Raw genomic sequence first — 22,014 nt, forward strand, 5'->3', positions numbered from 1 at the left:
TTTATTGGTTAGCTGGGTTGGATTTTTCTGAGGAAGGATTATTTCTTCATTCATTGGGAAAAAAATTTATAGGGTACCATTTGGTCCAATGAATAGGTGATAACTGTTTCTCACTGCAAAACATCCAAACACATTAAAACTTGTGCCGAATATTCACGTACTAACTGCAAGATTTTCACTTGTGCATGGTATTTCAGGGAAAGGAGCCAATCAATCTGGTAAGCAGTGTGGATGTTCAATAGCAAGGAGTGGGAGATGTTGACTGTTACTGTGTTCGATGAAATGAGAGACCTTGCTCATAACGTAACAAGAGACCTAAAATATGCTGTGCAAGTCATGAGCAAGGTGCAAAGCATTTAACAAATGCTATTTTGTTTAAATGGAAGGTACTACAAAATAATGTTGGTGCTGGATTTCACATGTTCGGACTCAAGCAGTTGTTTTTACAGAATCAGATTTTGTGCAGGGTAATCAATTGTTGCTGTTCATGTTATTGATACAGATCAGCTACAGCACTTTAGCTGTCGGGTATTTCAGTTGCACAGAGCAGGCCTTGGTGCTTGTACTGTGAAGTGGCAAAGATACATAAATATCGTCTGGCCTGAAGTGAGAAGACTTCTGTTTTGATGCTAAAGTAATGCATCATTTCAGTACGTATCCTTTGAGAAAACGGTGGCGAGTGGAATGCCGGACAATGTGTGACAGGCAACAAAACCTAATGAAAACCGGAACCTTCTGAGGATCTGTATGTCATGGTGTGACTGTTAGTAAATGATGAAATAACCTGTGCACCAGTCAACAATACTGATTTTGTCTTTGTTCTCTTGTAGGAATGTTTACCCTTGCAGAAGTTGCATCGCTCAATGACATCCAGCCAACTTACCGTATCTTGAAACCATGGTGGGATGTATTCATGGATTATCTAGCTCTTGTTATGTTAATGGTTGCCATTTTTGCTGGAACCATGCAGCTGACCAAAGACCAGGTGGTCTGCTTGCCAGTTTTGCAGCCTACTGTAAATTCAAAAGCACAACCCGGCACGTCAGGGAAGGCTGACTTTACCACTGTTGAAACAACCACTGGTCAAGGAGAAGCAGCATCAATGAGAACGGTTTCCTTCGGAAGTGCCCCTACTGTAACACCTGACGTACCTCTGAGCAGAGCTACCTCTTCTCAGTATCAACCCACTGAATCAGGCCGGGAGCCGAAGAAGGAGCAGCAAGATTCTTCAGGCCGTAAAACAAATTTGGATTTTCAGCAATACGTATTTATTAACCAGATGTGCTATCATTTGGCTCTTCCTTGGTATTCAAAGTATTTTCCCTATCTTGTTCTCATCCATACTATCATTTTAATAGTCAGTAGCAATTTTTGGTTCAAGTATCCCAAGACTTGTTCAAAAATTGAGCATTTTGTGTCTATACTAGGGAAGTGCTTTGAGTCCCCTTGGACTACAAAAGCGTTGTCTGAAACGGCATGTGAGGACTCTGAGGAGAACAAACAGAGGTTAACTGGGGCCCAGTCCCTGCCCAAGTATGTTTCCACCAGCAGCGATGAAGGAAGCCCAAGTGCCAGCACTCCCATGATAACAAAGTCTGGCTTCAAATTTTCGGCTGACAAGCCGATGATCGAGGTTCCCAGCGTTACTATTTTAGATAAGAAAGATGGAGAGCAAGCCAAAGCGCTGTTTGAGAAGGTCCGTAAGTTCCGGGCTCACGTGGAGGACAGTGACCTGATTTACAAGCTCTACGTTGGCCAGACTGTCATCAAGACTGTCAAGTTCGTATTTATTCTCTGCTATACCGCAAACTTTGTCAACACCATTAGTTTTGAACACATCTGCAACCCAAAAGTGGAACACCTGATTGGCTACACACATTTTGAATGTACACACAACATGGCTTACATGTTGAAGAAGCTGCTTATCAGCTATATTTCCCTCATTTGCGTCTATGGTTTTATCTGCCTCTACACACTTTTCTGGCTGTTCCGAATACCTTTAAAAGAATATTCCTTTGAAAAGGTCAGAGAAGAGAGTAGCTTCAGTGATATCCCTGATGTCAAAAATGATTTTGCCTTTCTCTTGCATATGGTAGATCAGTATGACCAGCTGTATTCGAAGCGATTTGGCGTCTTTTTGTCAGAGGTAAGTGAGAACAAGCTACGGGAGATTAGTTTAAACCACGAGTGGACTTTTGAAAAGCTGCGGCAACACGTTTCCCGCAACGCCCAGGACAAGCAAGAGTTGCATCTCTTCATGCTGTCGGGGGTCCCTGATGCAGTGTTTGATCTGACTGATCTGGATGTGTTGAAACTGGAGCTGATTCCTGAAGCGAAAATCCCAGCGAAAATTTCCCAGATGACAAATCTTCAGGAGCTTCATCTGTGCCACTGCCCTGCGAAGGTCGAGCAGACTGCCTTCAGCTTCCTCCGGGACCACTTGAGATGCCTTCATGTGAAATTCACAGATGTTGCAGAAATTCCTGCGTGGGTGTATTTGCTCAAAAACCTCCGTGAATTGTACTTGGTAGGCAACTTGAACTCTGAAAACAATAAAATGATAGGGCTTGAATCTCTCAGAGAGTTGAGACACCTTAAAATTCTCCATGTGAAGAGCAATTTGACCAAAATTCCCCCCAATATCACAGATGTGGCACCACATCTGACAAAACTAGTCATTCATAATGATGGCACTAAGCTTGTGGTACTCAATAGCCTTAAGAAAATGACTAATGTTGCGGAGTTGGAACTGCAGAACTGTGAACTGGAGAGAATTCCCCATGCCATCTTCAGCCTCTCTAACTTACAGGAACTGGATTTAAAGTCAAATAGCATACGCACAATTGAAGAAATCATCAGTTTCCAGCACTTAAAAAGATTGACTTGTTTAAAGCTGTGGCACAATAAAATAGTCAACATTCCTTCCTCCATTACCCACATAAAGAATTTGGAGTCTCTTTATCTCTCCAATAACAAACTCGAATCCTTACCAGCCGCAGTGTTCAGTTTACAGAAACTTAGGTGTTTAGATGTAAGCTACAACTCGATCGCGTTGATCCCAGTGGAAATAGGGTTGCTTCAAAATCTGCAGCATTTTCACATCACAGGAAACAAAATCGACATTTTGCCAAAACAGTTGTTTAAATGTGTTAAATTGAGGACTTTGAGTCTGGGACAAAACTGTATTACCTCAATCCCAGATAAAGTTAGTCACCTGTTTCAGCTGACTCACCTGGAACTGAAGGGAAACTGCTTGGACCGTCTGCCAGCTACACTGGGGCAGTGTCAGCTTCTCAGGAAAAGCGGGCTCGTGGTGGAAGATCACCTCTTTGACGCTTTGCCCTCGGAAGTTAAAGAGGTGTTGAATCAAGACACAAGCATTCCCTTTGCTAACGGGATTTAGGCTGAGGTGAAGTGCTCCGGTAGCTGACTTCCAAATGGCAAATGCTAAAAAGTATGGCAATTGTGAGACCATGCATTTTAGAAAGCAGAATTCCTTGGGAGGCAGGACTGCTAGCAGGATTAGAAGAGGTGTAACCGAGTGTTCGATGTTTGCAGTGTTTTAAAAGATAATTTCCAAAATTTTTGAGAGGATAAAGAACCTTAATAATCTCAATTCTTTTTTCCTTAAATTGTTTGTAACTTGGATGCTGCCGCTTTTGAATGTTTACAAATTTGCTTGCCTGCTTAAAGTAAATGATTAAATTGATGACCTTTTCTTACTATGCAAGTTATTCCTTAAGGTCTGGATTTACTTTAGTGCATTATGGGGGGGGGGGGGGGGGGGGGGAACAAGGATAACCGTTGTATACGGTATGGTTCTAACAGCACTCGAAACACATGTTGATGTGTGTTGTTAGCGTTTAGCCATCCTCAGCAAATGCAACCAGTTTGGCTGTGCTCTGAGCTGCACCAGAACCACCATTTTCCTGCGTTAAGGTATGTGGTTTGCATCAGGCCGAGTGCGTTTGCCTTCATTCTTCATCCTCAAGGCCTCATGTTGTTGGGTGAGATTTCTTCCGTGGTCCAGTGTGCTGCTGCTCCACGCCGGCAAAGACTGGTCGCGTTCCCGCAGCTGGCCTTCCCCTCAGCCTCCATAACGCTCCTCTGTCCCACGCAGCAGTGGGTGGTAAAAGGGAGAATACTGCCACTTGGCTTTCAAGTTGGGGATAGTTTTGATATTTGAGCGGTTTTGCAAGGTGACTTTGAAAGCCATTAAACACCAAGTGATTTCACTGTTCACGTTTTGCTCCTCTTCCCAGTTTTCATCTGGGAGACTCAAGGCGGTTTATAAGTTGGCCATCGTTTTGTTTCGCAGCCCTCGCTTAGGAACTGGGGTCTCTGCTCCATTCGCTAGACTAACGACAGACACGGGAGTTATGGTTTACCCAGATGTGACGTAGCTTTATCACCTGTTGTGGTGTGTCTTCCGCACCTGGACTCTAACCATAGGACCGCCCTTCTCCCCCACCCCAGCCCATGTAATTCGATGGTTTTGAACACTTACGCACTGTTAGAAAACCCTAACTGTGTGCCAGATAAGTCATCAAATAAAGAAAAAAGCAGACAGCAGCGAGCGTGGGATTTTTTTGGTGTTGTTTTTTTGGTGTTGTTTTTTTTAACTGAGTTTGCATTGCCAGAACCATTAAAGAAATATAATCCATTAAATCTGCAAAATCATCAGTTGTAAATCTTGGCCATTTACATTCCATGTGTGCAGAAAAGAAGTACTATGCTGGGAGATGATTACATGATTACTCATGGTTTAAACACAATTCCCTATTGTAGTGCGGTCAGGACTGAACTAGTCTGTAGTTCAAGGGACTGTTCTTCTCACACAGAAATCCTCATGCACAGCGATTTCTACTGTAACTTCACCAGAGCTGCCCTGACTTACACCACTATTAACGAGGGGATAGTTTAGGCCTAGGGGCATTGAGCAGTCAGGAACATTTCAAATACTGCTCTTACGAATCTTGCACATTTTATTGTTAATCATTTACTGTTAGTCACGCTGGGAGGACTCTTCTCAGCTGTAGGTAGCAGTCTCTGAATACATACCTGCACCGTATGTTTATGTATATCAGAAGACCAGTTTATGAATAGTGGTTTTCCCACTTCTTTTGGGGATACAGTCTGCTTTCCACTTGCCAGCAGGTAGTAAACTTGGGATGTTGACAGTTCTGCAACACCAAGTCACAGGCTTGGCAGAATACTTGCAGTTACTGATCTGCCCTCCACTGGGAAATTCAGTGCTAATCCTCAGAATTTTTTTTTAAGTAGAAGTTTAAGGCTGCAGTGGACTTTTTTTTTTTCCTTCTTTTTGAGAAACTCTTTCATGTGTTTATTTTTTGCACATAGATCACTTTAAAATTGCTGGACTATTGACTCTCTAGAAAAACTGTGGAATATACTATTGGTGTATGCTTTGTATTTGCTGTCGAGTGTCATTTCAGCTTCCAAGAAATCATGTGTAGGAGGGAGGAAGAGTTGGAGGATGACAAAGTAATTAAAATATTTAGAAAAATAGTTCTATTTTTCATCTTTTTTTTTTTCTTATTTTAGTAGCGGAGTCGCACAAAATGCGGCTGTGGATTGATCCAGCTTTTAATAGCTTTTTTGGTGTTTCCAATTCTCCTGCTGTCCCTACTGATGTTCCAAAAATAAACCCCTGTCCACTTGGTATGAGTATGGTATCCATAATTTAGACCACTGTTTTGACTAGTTATTAGCCAATTGTACTTCTTTAGACAACTTCCTCCAAAATAAGTATATGTTAAAGTTAATTTCAGGCTTGTGATGCTTGCTCAGCATAAACTCCATTCTCGCTTTTAGGAGAGCTTTCTCAGAGTGGGGAGGAACTGCTCGTCATCCCCACATCGCCTCCCCCCAGTCCTTCCTCCTCTTTGTGACTGTTTATAATGTTCCTATTTCCTGCGTGTCAACTGACACAGTCTTGCTTTAACGTCTTGGAAGTTCATCTCTTTCCCATGTAAGGCATGTGAAATATATTTTGCATTTCTATTTGATTTAATAAATGAGATGTTTATATCTTCCTCTAATCTATCTTTTGTTTTAATGGGGGAAAAGTGTGTCTGCGTAGTAAGATCTCTGATTTCACGTATCTTATGTTGAACTTGTTCCGTGGTGCCTATAATCTAAGAAGGAAGAGGTATGAGTTGCTGCTCCTAGTAAATCCTGTAGGTATGGTTTCTAACTAGAATACAGTACTTCAGGATTGTTTTTTTCCTTTTTTTTTTTTTCATATACATAATCTAAATGACCTACCACTGTTTTTATTTGGCTAATGAAGTTTTGCAGAATATATCTATGGCCCAGGAAGAAAAATGACTCCGTTCAAATGCGAGGAAGTAGGAAATTGCCCATTCCATTTGCTCCTGCTACTGTAACGCATTTCTGTGAAGATCCTTTAGTTTTCCAACAAATTGACCTTTTGGAAGATGCTTCATGGGATGCAAACAGAGCTATGACTGTCCTGAGCAGGCATCAGGCCACTTGGTCTAAGGGAGGATGCTGACACTCGTGAAAGGCTCTCTGCTGCTAAATAAATGGCTTTGCAGTCCTGAGCTGCCCTCTCTGGTAGCAAAGGGGGAAGCCCAGACGCTGTAAGTCATGTCTGCTTCTGGGGGATCCACTTTGTGGACTGTATTTTTAATAAAAATCTTACCAAAATAGCTGTTCCGTATACTGTTTTTCCATGGGTGCGCGCAGAAATTAGTGGTGTAGTTACGTGAAGGCAATGGGCTAGACTGCGATTCCTTTACTTAAAGTCAAGTTAAACAAATGAGGGGCTCCTACAGCTGTGGTGCTGACTGTCATTCTGATTTCTTGCAGGAGCAGATTTTGGCTTTCAGACTTCTCGGTTTTCAAGACAGGGAGCTGTGCAGGAGCCTGACAGTCCTGAGCGTAACTCTTCTGCAGCTCGTTCTGAACATGAAAAATGAGGCTTCCGTCGGGTCTGTGGGATGTGAACCCGTGAGGGTGCTAAAGATGAGAACAAAAGCTTTGAATTTGCTGAGGCATCCCAGTGTTGATGGCAGAGCCACAGGGCACAGTGGCAACGGGCTGAGGGTGGCTTATCTGGGCTGCTGTCGCCCACTGCAGTGAGATTATTGCCTGGGCAACAACTGGCCTTGGAGATAGCATGGAGCTTCAAAGCACTCAGAGCAAGAAGGGAGGCTAAACCTGTGACTTGAGACCTACTTTTGGTTTTGGCACAACCTTCTCCTCACCTGGGGAAAAGGGCATTAAAAAGATTTAAATTTCCTGTCTACAAGCTGGGGATTCTTTAATGGAGGTATGCATGAATGACTGTGAAAAATGCAAATCCTGTAGAAATGTAGGTCACATAGAAAGAGTCAAGAGGCACAGGCAGTCTCGTCATTAGCTGCATGGCAGAGCCCTATCAATGCGTTTCTAATGTGTGATCCCAGAACAATTTGATTCAGACAACAAGCTATCATAGGCAGGACTAGAAGATACCTCAAGATGTCTTTAAGCCTGCCACCCTGCCTCATGCAGAAATAAGGTTCCCTAACTCATTCCTGCCAGATGTTTGGCAAGCTGTAGGAACAGGTTACACAGGGATGGAGATTCCAGCCTCTCTAGGCATGCTGTTTCCTTGATCGTCTTCCCTGCTGAAGAAAAACAGCTAGAACCATAGCCAGACAGCAACTGCTGATGCTCTATTTAGGCCAAACCAAACAATTAGACATGTATTAATCTATTTGCTTGCAGAACTACAGACCGAGACAGACTTCTGCGTGGACCTGTTGTGTCCCAAGCAGCTTGGGATGACTGGAGTTTGGGATTCCTTTGAAAAGAGCTCTGAGGGACAGCTGACTTCAGTTTGGTGACAGATAACAGTGCGAAGAGTCGCATTCTGCAGCGATGGCAAGGCCATCCGCAACCACGCTGCAATGCACTTAGGGCTGGTCTGCCTCATCTTAGGCTGGTGGTTGACATCCTTGCCCTCGCAAAGCTGAGCAGAGCCTGGGTGGTCTGTTTGTTCAGAAAGACATTTTGTGAAGGCATTTAAATAAAATGTTTCTCGAGCAAGTTTGCTGTAGGAACATGCAAGGTGATCCTTAAGAGTAGCAGAATTGGAAGAATTGAGACAAATTCTGTAGTGTTTTTGACCTTGGCATTAACTCCTTGCCTCCCACTGTGAACTGTAAAATTGCTGCACAAACTACTGATTAGCTTACAGGCTTCCCCGAATGATTGGCAATTTTAGCACTGCAGAAGAGTTCCCAGCGCAGGCTGTCCACTTGTGCTTGTACAGCGTGTTCAGCACTTAAACCGAAGGCATCAAACATCGATGTTTCAAAACCCTGCGGGCTTATGCTGTGACCAATTTCCCAGGACAGCAAATCATTCCCCATGCTGCTAAAGGGAGGGAAAGCTGCGTTACTGAGTACAGTTGTTTCTGTAGCAAAGAGGAGGCTTTAGAACTAAGCTCAGAAACAGATTTTCCAAGCTGATTACAAACATGCACCCATTCCACGATAAAAGTCATGGGAGATGTCGTTTCTGGCAGAGCGATGCTGAAAATAGTTCCTGTAACTCAGCCAGGCATGGGTGCAGAAGCGGCAGCTCTTTAACGCTGCGCGTCGACACAATGCAACTCAAGAGAGGATCTTTCAAACCACACGCACTGGAGTTTGGCCAGGCTGCATCTCTCTCCCTTCCCTGAAGAGAACAGCCCCTAAGCCCTTTTGCAATTACTACAGCCAGGACCTTTGTTCTGTCTTGCCTCCAACAGCACGTTGCCCCTTGACGCTGGAGGTAACGTAGGGTTATTGGTTTAATAATGACTGTTTGGGAAGAATGCCATCTTCTAAATTAACACCACAGTTGCTTGCAGGAAGTCTTCCAGCACAGAGCAGGTCTGTTCCCATAAAACGAACATGTTGTGCCCATAAACAACCAAATCTTGACTTGGGACTGGGTTGCTAGACCATTAGGAATAAATGCATGAACACGTTCCTGTTCTGCTAACCAGTTCTGGGTAGTTTTGCTGCTTCAGGTGGTTTGTAAAAGCGGATTTTAAGACCTTTTCCCTAACACCGTCCCGCAGCATCTCTGGAGCCAGCGTCGCTGGCCTGGGGCAGGCTGGCTCGCCCCAGAGGGTGTTGCTGGAGCTGCCCTGGCAGAGCTGGGGTGGGAGAAGGCCTGGGTGCCGTGGCTGCAGCCAGCACCCCGCCGAGGCTCCCCTCTGCTGGGGCAGCTGGATTTATCTCGCTCCTCCTGAGGCATCACGTACGGGAGATGTCACAGGAGATTGCGTCCTGAGCTACAAAATAAAGGGAATGCTGCTGAATGCAACCTATTGCTCAGCGATGTGTCTGAAAGCTGGGGATTACGATAGGAGGAGGAAATGCAGAATAAGGCCAAAAAAAAAAAAAAAAAAAGAAAGGGAATAGTCCTAAGAGGAGGTAGAGCCCTCACCCCCAGCTTGAAATTTCGGAAGTTTTAGAAAGATGGTGTAAAATCTGGTGCGCAAGTTACAGCTGCTCCTGCCTAAAGCCAAGCTCAAACCCTCAGGGCGTCCTATGATTCTTTGCCTTTTTTCTTTTTTTCTTCTTTTTTTCCTTTCTTTACTTCTGTCCCTGCTGTCTCTCAGACGGGGCCTTAGGGTGCCTGTGCGGCTGCTGCTTGCTTGCTCTCCTTCCCCTCCTGCTCCCGTGGAAGTATCCGCGATAAGCTCATCCCTGCAGAACTGTTAAGGCTTATCCCAGCACGGCCATCGCCGGGGCTGCCGCCCTGCCCTGGCTGCGTGCTCGGCAGCGCTCTGCAGGGAAACCCCGGGTGCTACCGAGGGCCAGAGTCTAATCTTGGAGCTGCAGCTTCACCTCGGGAAGGGATTCTGCCTCCTCCGGCTGGCGGGCGATACCCGAGTGGGGCAGAACCCTGCCAGCACAAGGAGGCTGAAGCTCCCTCCCGGCTCCCAGCCGCCCGCTCCAGGGCCGCTGGATGGGAGCTGGATGGTGCTGGGGCTGGCGGGGTCCTGGCCACCTCCAGCTCTCGCACAGCCCAGGGGAACTGCGCTCTTCCTGCAGCCCCCGGAGGAATGGGTTTCCATAACATCCTTAAGTTGCAATTTCCATAGGCATCCCCACGGCTCCTGCTGTTGCGTGTCCTAACAGCCTCCGCTATCTCTGTCGGAAATGGGGTTGCGTGTTTCTTACCCTGTTCGTGAAGGATGCAGAAAGCACCTGATGGTTGTCACAGCCCCCTTTGCAGTGAGTGCTTCTTCATCACCCCTTTGATTTTTTTTCTTTGCCCTAGGTTAAACCCCTTCCTTCAGCCTTCGTGTGTTGTTTGGGTGTGTTTGTTTTCATAACTCCTGTTGCTCTCTCCTCAATCCTCTCAGTTTATCAAGTTTGGTAAAATTAGTGGTGTCTGTAACGGGGTGTGGGATCTGGGCTGAAGCCTCCCCGTGTAGAGCCGCTGACCCCGGGGACATGCAGATGGAACGAGACTCGCCCGGAGAAACAGCGTCGCGCTGTGCATCTGGGTTGCCTAATCCTCCTGCTTCCCCCTCCTGAGCCCTGCAGAAAGCCTGGCCGCACCAACTTCCTGGCATCCTCTGCAGAAAGGGAATTCGGAGGCAGTTTTGCAAGGTGACTCCGGTCTGATGGCTGAGCAGGGACGAGTGGCACGGCCTCAGAGTGCCTCTGCTCGGGGGCAGGTGACTCTGCTGCTCTCGTTTGCTGTTTGGCTTCTCCGAGGTCCATGGGATATATCTGAAGGTGGTGGTTGGTCTCCAAGTTCTCCGGGCTCTTATCTATCATGACAGTTTCATCGTGGACTTCTTCCCACACTGTAGCTGCAGTGTAGCTGCAAGGATGTCCTGTGGATGTAAAATAGTGGAGACTCCGGGTATATACCCAGGTCTGTAGGGCTGTAATGCACAACAGGGCTGGAAACCAGATACCGCTCAGGACCTCAAGTTTTAACCTGTTAAAATTGGGAAACGTGCTTAACGGAAGGCAAAGGCCGGCAGGGTTGTAAATTGATCGCTGTCAGTATCGATGTTTATGTGTATTTGAGAGCTAAGAACACGCCAGCATGATCTGACCTAGGAGAATGAGATACGTTTCTAGCCATCTTTGTACTAACATCTAGTTAAATAAATTGGCTTTAAAATTGAGTGTGTTAAACTGGCGTGAGGCGGCGCTGCCCCTGCGAGCCAGCACTAGCGTGAACGAAGAATTCACACACTTGGGAAAGCTCCTCAAACCTTCAAAGCCAGCTAGGGCTGAGCGCGTGTCCCTCTCAGGGCAAATTGCAGCCTTCACGGAGAGCATGGGTGTTTTCCCCAGGTGCGTGGTGGTCTGAAACCACAGCGATCCAGTGCCACCTCTGCTAGACAGAGGCCAGCTCCAGGAGTCCGCACAGCCATCACGTAAGGAGCCTTAGCATGTCCTCTCTCAGGGACCATTCTTCTTTCAGTTTAGGACCAGTAAGGCTGACAGGCTGCAGTTTTGAACTAGAACTGTATAGAAGAGGCCTTAATTAAATCATTTTTCTGAAGTAATTAAAAGACTGCAAAATGATCACGTAGGCAGCAGCGCTGCACCACGGTTTGAAACCTGCCTTTCTCCTCCCCACCGGGCAGCCAAGCGAAGCTTGGCCACCTCTTCCCCGGCAGAGCAGGTACGCTCGCTCCCAGCCGGGGTGTCTCTGCAGGAGCAGCCCCACGGAAGCATCTACACCCACAGTGAAAGGTAAGTGCGTCTTCAGAGGAAGGCATTCCAGCTTACCATCCCACGTAGACAAGGTCCTTGTGCCTGTGGGGCTTTGTTTATCTTTGTGCTTGCATCGATCAGCCTTAGCAACATGTTTAACTCTGAATATATTTGTTTAATTAAATGCTTTTAACATTCATTACAGGGCTGCTAATTGCTGGCTCCCCCAGAGGAGCTCGGCAGCAGGCTGCGTGGGGTGTGAAACACCGGTGAACAGCCTGGGTGGGACTCGGAGGGTCCCAAAATGAGCGTTTCAGCTTCACAATCTGCTGCTCTCTCCTCACCAGACTGAGAAAGGGCTGGCTTGGAGGGGACCTCAGAGATCCAGCATCGCCGCAGTTTTGTTAGGCTGCAGTCAGGGCTCCTGAAAGCCTGAAGGGCTGCTGCTATTATTAGCGAAATGTTGGCAGAGTGATTAGCTCTGTGCAAGACTTCAGTTCAAAGAAGCTTAAAGGATGAACAGGCAGACGTAGACTGGACATAGGGACTGCATGTTTAAAACTGTGGCAGTCCTATGTGATGTGGAAAGAAGTGTGTAGACGCTGGTTCTCCACTTGTTATCCTGCTGGCCACAGCACTTCCAGCGCTTAGCAGCTAACGGGCCTCCGCGTGAGCTTGGTGTATGAGAACGGAGCGGGTTGGGGTGGCCGGGAGGGATTCCCTGTGCCGGGATGTGCAGTGGGGCTGGGCAGGGCTGCAAGGACTTGGGGTAAAAACGCCCTGAGCCCCAAGGCCATGGGCCCTGAGCAGCCCCGCTGCCTGCAGGGCTGGCTCTGCTCCTGTCAGTAGCTGCAAATTATAAATATAATTAAATATATAAATATATATGATTAAATATAAATTCTTATGCAAAAGAACAACAACCCTAAACACTTGGTTTAGTACAAAAGTATTTTAGCGTGGTGCTATTTTGGAGGTTTGCAGCTGTGAAACTCCTCGCTACAGGATATTGGTGATGCTATGAGTTTTCATAGTCTCGAGGATGCAAAGGAAGTTCATGGGCGAGAACTGCAGGGACGATTAGTGAATACATGGAAACCACCTCTGCCGTGGCACGGCCCTGGCTTTTGCCCTGGTTTTCCTATTACCAGCAGCACCTCCTTTGGCTGCTGGCAGAACGGGAGGCTCTCTGACAAAATGCCGTGGTGGAGAGCGACCGGCCGCTGTGTGCTGCGCAAGCGTCCTTCCTCCCCTCGGGCTGCACCCCAACTACGACATCTGCTCCTGCCCCAGCGCGCGGCAGCGCGGCTGCTAGCCACGGGCACGGCTTCCGTTCCTCCATCGTGACAGCTGTGTTACAGGCTGCTTGGGATAACTTTCTGTGGTAGAAAAGCTGAGTTCTCTAGCCTTCTCTGCCTCGCTTTTGCCCATCCTCCACAGCACATACCCTTTTGCTTTTTCCAGACCGGCCTGCGGTGTTGTCTGGGAGCAGAGGCATCATCTGCTTGAAGGGAAGAGGCGTTACTCCTTGGTGTAAGCTACAGCCTTTGGTAGATACTTCTTTGGTTGTGTCACACAAACAGGCCCAGTCCGCGATACGTGCCCCCGCTGCTCGCCTTTGCCCTGTTCCAGGGGCTCCTCGCTGGCAGCACCCCTCTCTCCTTCCTGCCCCGTGCAAGGTGCCCCATCGTTTGCTCGTTCCTGAGCGGTCTGAGCTTGCACAACCTTCGGAAGCCGGCCGCAGCATGGGGTCCTGTACAGGAGACAGGACGGAGCTTCAGGCACTGCTGGCAGAGGATACTTCAGTCCCACAGGTGCTCGCACAGGAGGATGAGGGACTGCCAGATACCCCCCGTCCTCCCGGAATGGTGCCAAAGCCAGCGTATGCCTCTGGTCTGACACCCGGAGGAGAGGAAGGGAAGGTTGGTGCTTGGGTTTTGCTGAGTTTTGTCTCTCTCCAGAGCACTGTGCGCAAAGGGACCCAGATGGGGCTCCTCCACCTCGCCTGCATGCTGGGGTTTGCTGGGGCGTGCGCTGCAGTTTGGCTCAGAGCGAGCAGAGCGTTTTGGAGCTCTTTGGAGCTGACTTTTAAATGCAAAGGTGTTTCCAGGCTGAGCAGAGCAGGGTGGCTCTCGCTGTCTCCCAGAGCAGTCGCCACATTTGGAGACGCAGCTCTTGTCTCCTTCTATGAGTTCTCACACGAAGGCCATGGCTAAATGGCTGTCAAAGGCCGGGCTCGTGGAAATCTCCTGTTTCTAGCATTGCAGAGTAGAGGTGAACTGTTTCTGCCCTGGCCCCTCTTAGTGGACTTTTTTCCGTTCCCAGAATGTTTATTCTCAATTCCTTTGGCTTCATATCCAAAACGATTAGAAGTTTGTTTTTTCCAGATGCCTCTTCTGAAAACTGCACACTCGAGCCATTGTGCACGGCAGCTCCGATTTCAACCTGCTAAAAGTTTGACAACAATCTCTGCAGTCTTTATTTTCTCTTCCCTGTGGCTTGGGTTTTGTTTGGTTTTTGAGGGTTTTTTTTCTGGCAAAAATTTCTTTGTCACAGTCAGGCTGACAGTGGCCTACAACATCGTTGCTGGATTAAAAGACATATGGCATTTGGGGTGGTCTTTTATATGTTTCTGAATCCCAATTATTTCCCTGTAAGAAACTACAGGCTGTCCTGGAGCTGCTGAAATGAATCACTCGAGTGAATGCTTTTCTTCTTTTTTGCTGCCAATTTAAAACAGTAAAAAGTCTGGCTAAATCCTTCCTCCCTAATAAAATCTGGTGCAAAACTTCCACTCGTCTGGAGGAATCGTTCTACTGCAGCACCCTATCAGTATGTGGGGACCATTTTCTTCCCAAAAGGATTTTACTGTACGTTTATGCTAACTTGATCAGAAAAAGGCACCCTCTAAAATTCAGGGCTGAGACCTCAGCCGTTTTGGAGATGCTGCTGTCCTTCATTAACTAATTTGCTGGTTTATTGAAACCACAGAACATTCCTGTGCCAGACCTTCTCAATGGGCTGGTTGTGCAGGTAAGTGCTCAGTGCTGTAAGGGTGGCACAGCCCAGCCCTTCAGCTGCTGTAAGAATATGCTTTTACAAGCTCTAAGATCAGGAGAAGTACCTGCGATATTTTTACTTTGGTGCAGTTCTCTTTAGCAATGAAGGACTGTGTGTATGGGATGTTCACTGGGCAAACCACGGCTTCAAACTCCTGCAAGTGAAACTGCCTTTATTGATTTTCAGGGCCTGAGGCGTGCCGAATACAAATACAGTATAAAATGTGGATCTTCAAATGCCATTTGGGGATCAATGTTTACAAGGACATGAGTAACAGGCAAAGAAACATGCTTGTGGCTGAGAAAAAATTCCAAGCTTTATGTTGCCCCTGTTTTTGCCGATCTGGTTCAGGCAGGGGAATAGCAGCGAGCGCCTGGCCGCTCAGCCCTGCCCTGGTGCCCAGATCCAGAAGCAGGCAGGGAGCAGGTGTAAGGCTGAGAAGGCAGGTCGCTCCTCGCAGCTGCTCTCTGTGTTTTCCTGAAGCCTCAAGAGGAGAGCCAGCCGGTGATATTCGTTCTGGTGGCGTTGAGAAGCGGCCGCTAGCCTGCTGGGAAAAGATCCAAGACCATCAATTCATTTTCATTTCCTATGCATCATTTAGATGGCGAGAGTATCGATTTAATCCGAGAGCTAGAATTGACAAAGCCGTATCCACGGTTGCTGATATATAGCTTTGCTTTTCTTGTGACTTAGGGCATCTGGGAAAGTGGCTTTAAATGGCCAGCTTGTGTGTCTTCTCTGAGGAGGGAAATGGTGAAGGTCCGTGGAGAGACAGCTGCTCTGGCACAGCCCTCGCTAGGCTGGATGGATCCTGGGCAGGTGGGGCATTACCTTGGTCGTTGTGGTCAGTTAACAAATGTCTTTAATTTGCCGAAGCAATCAGGCCTGACAGGGCTATAGGAGTTCATAAACAACTTTAATTTTCTTCTTCCCTATCCTTACTCGGATCCTCAGGTGAACATAACCTGAGAAGACGTGAAGCTCTGATTCAAACCCCCACATCCTACAGCTGATGTCCTCGGCTACCGCGTCCCACATTTAACAGCAGTCTGGTTTCTGTGTTTTAAATAACTACGTGGGATCTCTGACCTTTTCACGTGAGGTAAACATATATGCCAAGGGAGGGTATGGTCGCAGTGCAGGGTGATGTTCCAGTGCTGCCCTTAATTTGGCTGGTCTGATTAGCAGCGGCATGGATATCAGCAAGGGGTGTTGAGACTCTCTGCTTCATGCTTCAAGTGTCTGTAAAAATACCTTTCCTAATGTTGCTGGCACAGCCCTGACTGCGCACACAGGAACCCCACCTTCGCTTGCTAGTAGGTGGCTCTGATTAGCCGTGCTTCTGGTGCCAAAGAATTTTGCAATTTTTGTGTGTAACTTGGACGGAAAGTGTTATTTTGGTTTGGTTTTTTGATGTTGGGTTTTTTTTTTCCCCCCCTGTGATTGCTGCTTTGGCTCTCCTTTTCCTGGTATATGTCTTGGAGAGTTTATACATCTTAATGAAATTACGCAAAGGGGAGGCGTTGCCCAGAGGAAAGGAGAAAGTGGAAAAAAATTATATAAGCGTCCAGAAATAACATGGAAACCATTTTTTTTTTCGGTAGTACTGAAAGCCTGTTCTAGATGAGTAAATTAAAATTGTTTGCAGTCATACACTGAAAAGGCAATATAAGTGTATGAGCGTCTGCTAGGAACGCCCACCGGAGCGGGACCCGCACCTGTCCCAGCACTGTCACCAGAGAGTTTCGCTGGCGTAGCCGGGGGTTTTCCAGGGGATAGGCACTGGGATGGCCCCTTGCAAATGCCATCTGATGAATCACGCTTTTCTGAAGCAGTTGTGGAGCAATCTTCGGTTCCGCATCCGAATTCCGCGGAACAAGCACAACGCAGGAAAAATTCCTTGTGCGTGATACGAGGAGAAAGCTAGAGCCGGTCTAGCCCGCGTCTGTTCCTGGGCCAGCCGTCTCACACGTGGTCTCTGAACCACACAGAGCTGGAGCTGGCCGTTGTACGTGGTGTGCGCTGGGCAACCAGAGCTCTTAGGGCCAGCTTCAGGCTTTACCCACGGTGTATCCATTTCCGAACCCCGGTATTTTGCATGCAGGAATGCGGCAGGAAGCAGGGCAGACCGATTGCTTCGTGGAGCGCTAATCCTGGCGCTCTGAAGCTGGCCCTGGGTATCTGGGCCTAACGTTATGCTAGACGTGTATGTTTGCGTTTGATTTTTGCCTCTCGTGGGAAAAATACATAAGCACATATCCCTCACGCTGTGGCGCTCTGCCTGTAGTTGCTGGAGCCGTAACTGGGAAAGGAGAGAGAAAAGGGAGAGAGACGTATCTCAGGCACAGGGAAGGTGTGGGTCAGAGCCCATAACAAAGCCAGTTCACCAGTGCCCATGGCTGGAGGTGACTGGGCTGGGTGGTAAATGGCGACAGGAAGGGGGAAATGTATGCATTTCTGTTTGGTTTGAATCCTGATTTGAGCTTTCTGTCCCAGAATGCCTAACATACGCCTCATAGAAGGGAAAAATACAAATCTTCGCGGCTCCCTCCCATAGCTACCTGAGATACTTCTGGGCTTTGTGCGGAGGAGTTTCAGTGGTGAAGGAGGTGAATCCATTAACCTGGTGGGAGTTGAGATTACATGTCCCTTGGTAGCAAAAACAGGTGAGGAAAACTGCCTTTGAAGCCTCTGTCACTCCCCGATGCTCACTGCTGCCCTTTCTCAGAAAGCCCTTTCAGGAGAGCTGGTTCAGCTATTTGTGTGGCTGCACGTAAACTGGATGAAAGGATGAGATTTTAAAAAGCCCTCAAAAAGCGGGGGTTGTGCATCTGTATTAAGACCTACAATCGCGGTTAGATGAGGTTATCTGCACTTCAAGTGCTCCTGGATTGGGACCACAGATGATGAGGCTGGCTGGAACCGCGTGCCCAGGAGGTGTATGACCCTGAAGCACGGAGTTGAGTGAAATCCACGTTTCGCTGGGATTTTTGAGAGGCAGCCAGTGCTGGTTTCAAAGTGCTCTCAAGTATCACAGAGGAAATGTTGACAGACACTGCGATCCTCACGCTGATGAATGTGCTCAGGCTGCGGAGAGCATCTCTACATTCGTGCCAGGACTTGAGACCCAGAGTAGCAAGTGCGATGGAAGAGAAGGAGGAGGAGGAAGCAAAAGCTGATACTGAGCAGATACTTTCTATCATTTTCTGGACGAGCTGCTTTGGGCTCAGCAGAACCAGCTGTCTCCTGGCGAGGCAGAGCCGTGCTGCGGAGCGGAGCAGGCAGAGTTACCAGAGTCAATGTCATTTTGCAGACCTTGGAGTGAAGCTTCCCAGGGCAGAGCTGGGCTGGGGGGGATGCGAGGCGTCCATCAGTGCCAAGCCGCTCGTCTCCCTGACACCCGGGGAGCTGCTGCCCTGGCTGCTGACACGTGTGGAAGGGTGGTGGGGAGTGGCAGAGCACCCACCTTTTGCAGTGAATAAACCTACCTCCCGTCTCCAGACCGAGGCTCCAGAGCAGGTTTAACAGCACAATTATTGAGCTAACAGAGTGTGTAATCATCAGATGTTTCACGGAAACCAGAACGTGTGGATGTGAGGCTCCTCAGTGCAGATTAATTCAAAGCACAACAAATGGAAAGCACAGAGAAACATTACTTTCAGCATTAAATTTTCAGGCTGTACTAAACGCACACTACATGCACAAACCTGGTCCAGAAACGCGCAGCATATGCAGGTTTTATAAGCCTTGAATGGTAAAGTGTTTGCGGACATTTCTGTCGTCCTTGAAGTGCATGGGAAGTAGCATGCACGCAGTGTGAGAAAGAGGCTGTAGCTATTTTCTTCTCTTATACATTTTAAAGGATTCTGCATATGTTCCTTGTTTTCACAAAACTATGCAGCGATTCCCCTATAAAATGTCAGTAACCTGGAAATAAACTGTTAAATGAAAGTTTGACTGTGTGCCATGGTGTACACACTACATAAATCCAGCAAAATGAGATGGCGATTTTCCCTTCCTGCACCAGGGGAAAATACCTTCTGCAGACCAGCTCCTTGGTAATACTCACCAACATAACAGAATTTAAGGAAACAAATGCTGAGCACTCTCATGGCAGGATGTATTGGGCCACGTGGAAATTGTTCCTGGAATGAACTACTTTGGAAACACAGGAAAAAATACCTGAAATGTTATGTCAAACCATATGTTGACATTCTGGTGATTCTATCACAAATCTTGTAACAGTTAGTGTTTGCTCTACACCTCTGCAGTCTGACTCAGGACAGCATGGAAGCCTGAGCTTTAAATAACAATAAAAACAATAAATTACAAATGAGAAAAAATGTTGCTCAGAGTCACACTGAAAAGTTCAAGAATAAAGCCCAAGAGCAAGGCTCAGAAAGTGGCCTGCAAATGCAAATAAATATATCTTCAAACTTCCCCCCCCCCCCTCTTTTTTTTACTTATTTTTTAAACTCTGTGTAGAGTTCATGGCAGTTTTGAGGATGGAGGCACAGGAGCACGGGCAGCCTCCTACCTCTGTGAACAGTTCCTGTAGGAAGCCCATATCCTAAACTCTTCTAAGCTTACTGCAGCATGGAAGAAAAGGAGATGTGCCCTCTTCTACTCATTTCCCTACAAAAGCAGTAACACATACGCTACCATGTCCCACTAACTGTGCAGAGAGAGAGAAGGCCAGGCATCAGAGTGGGCACGGCAGCCTGCTGTACGTTTTCTTCTGCTCCTATGGCAGGGATGAGTTTTCTGTTTCTGAAGAGCCCCCTTCATGGGGGATTGCCTGGAGTAGGACCCTTCCCATCTGAGGCTCTCCTCTTCAGGCTTCTCTTTTTCCTTCTGTAGCAAGCCCATGGAGTTGTTTATACAAACCATAGCCACAAAGATAACTAGAGACCCAAGATCTTTGGCCTTAGAAGTCCTCCCTCACTTGAGCTGTATGAAAAAAATCACCCAGTTATTTATTTTTTCCCTAGAAGATGACATGCTTTTTCACATCTCACTTGTTTGGCATTCTTGTCTTCAGTCACAGTAACAGTATCCTAGTTAATGGTGACTTTCATTTTAAAGGGGCATGTATACATAAAACCATGCCTTTATACTCTGAGGTAAGTTGTCTGACTGCTGCTGTGCGCTGCAAGTGTTATTTATCTTCACGTTTTTTATCTTGGAACCTCACAATTTCTCATGCTGCTTCTATCTAAAAAGTGTTTCAAATGTATATGCACTGGCCAAACTTTCTAGGAAAACAGTGTGAATAAACCCTTGCTGTGAATGGCACATTGCAATTACAGCTACTCTGTGTGTGTGAGAGAGGGCATGTGCATAAAATTGACTTAAATGCAAAGTTTCTTGTGAGGGAACTGGGTTTGTGCCCTTTCTGACACGTAAGTACCTATACAGAAGGGTTGAAAAATATTGGCAATGAATATGTATGTTTGTCCTAGTTATATGTCATGTTTGGCTTTTTTTTTGGAAGGACAGGGAGGGTTAGGCAGGGGGTATGGCACAGACATGGGAGCAAACGGACACATAATAGGCAACTGAAAGAAGTGCTCCAGGACATCGGTGGGCTGACAGCGAAAGGGCAATGAGGAATGACAAGTCCAGTTCTGTCTTTGCCTAGGGCACCTACGCAGCTTCAACTCGCCCAGCATGGAGGCTATAGGGCAAACAGCCCAGCCAGAGTCCTACACACCTCCAGCGGCACTTTTCCTGCAAGATTAGGTGATAAATCAAGCTGGCCTCCAAGGAGTGCAAAGTAAAAGTAAGTTGCAAATCTAAAAAGCAATAAGCATAATTGCTCATAAGTATTTGTGTGCAAGAAAAGTAAGGCACTTCACTGATAATTTGCCAATTACTAAGAAGTTGCTTTGCAAAGATGCTTTTTCCTCTAGGGCTGTGTGATAATGAAGCTCATATCCTCTCTCTATTCCCAACGAACCAGCAGTTGGAAATCATGCCAAAAAAAACCCCAAAGCCTGAAATGGGTTCTGCTACCCTCACATCTGTGTTCCACCGTGACTCAAAAGTTATAGCAACTACTCCTTCTGGCGAGTGCCCGCTGCTGCTTGTGGGATGCTGATGGAGCTCCAGCGGGGCCGTAGCAGCATGCAAGCTCCAGCAGGTCCGTGCTATGGCACATTTGAAAGCTTCTAGTCTTTCCTGTAAAGGAGCTCTATGAAGTTTGTTAAGTTTGGTTGACCTTTAATCTATATTATAAGTGGGTTTTTTTCCTTGTATGAAAGCATAACATGATTAGTATGTTTCTGCATCAGGATGTTTCCACTCCCTCCCGCTGAATTTTAGGGCATTTTTTATGCTTGTGTTGTACAATATACACATACAGAGGCCATAATACTTCAGCTTTGGAAATACCATATTATGGCTCTGATTTATGCTGTGATGACAGACATAAGAGCCCACTGAAATCAGCGTGGCTCTGGATGGTTACCATGGTTCTTCTGTGAGGCTCAGATGGAAGGATCTGCTTCTATGTTAATATCTAAGAAGAAAGAAAGGAGATTAGATTTCATGTTCTAGAAAGAATCAATGCAATTTTTGTGTTCCTGCTCCATTCCCCATCATCCTCAAATGCAAAGAAAGCCACATCCTGAAAATATCAAGTGTCAGTGGAGATGTATGTTAAAAATTAAAAAAAAATAAATATATATATTCCACTGCTGTGAATACTGTTCTAACAGCATTGGAGAGATGTGCTGTTGGAGAGATGTGCTCCTGTAGATTTAAACGTTATGTCAATCACACCTGCTCTAAACAGACTTAACAGACAGCTTTCACTGAAGGCCAGAAGAACCCCCCCCTTATTGTCGATGAGATTTAGATCAACTCCGCTGCAATGAAATACAGAGGATTTGTTAGCATTAGGCCTCCACAGTTGCTAATACCTGGTTGCTAACCACTGTTAGCAGCAATTGATAGTCATTTTACAGAATTTCTTCAGGTTTTAGACAATGCTTTAAATGAACGGGTAGAAGAAAACAGAGCACTTGGAAAGAGGAGGAGAGGGTGTGGGTAGTTACAGTACTGAACTACAGAAGAGCTGTATTTCACAATAACCTTGCTGCTGTGTGTGCTTGGAGAAATCACTGATTGTTCTCTTATCCCTTGTACCGCTCTGAAGAATTTACAAAAAAACCAAGAAAACAAACCCAAGGAAGCAGCAGCACATGAATTCAAGAGCAGAACAGGATTGCACAGGGAG

General features: G+C 46.7%; 1 protein-coding gene across 1 annotated transcript; it reads left to right on the plus strand.

Annotated features, from left to right (window-relative positions):
* The first annotated feature begins 832 nt into the window (after positions 1-832).
* Positions 833-3,403, plus strand: LRRC8D (leucine rich repeat containing 8 VRAC subunit D). Its single transcript, XM_075710684.1, has one exon. The coding sequence runs from the start codon at positions 833-835 to the stop codon at positions 3,401-3,403; it is 2,571 nt and encodes an 856-aa protein (XP_075566799.1).
* Positions 3,404-22,014: the final 18,611 nt, after the last annotated feature.

The sequence above is a fragment of the Pelecanus crispus genome, chromosome 5 (genome assembly GCF_030463565.1).
Source record: "Pelecanus crispus isolate bPelCri1 chromosome 5, bPelCri1.pri, whole genome shotgun sequence".
Classification (NCBI taxonomy): Eukaryota; Metazoa; Chordata; class Aves; order Pelecaniformes; family Pelecanidae; genus Pelecanus; species Pelecanus crispus.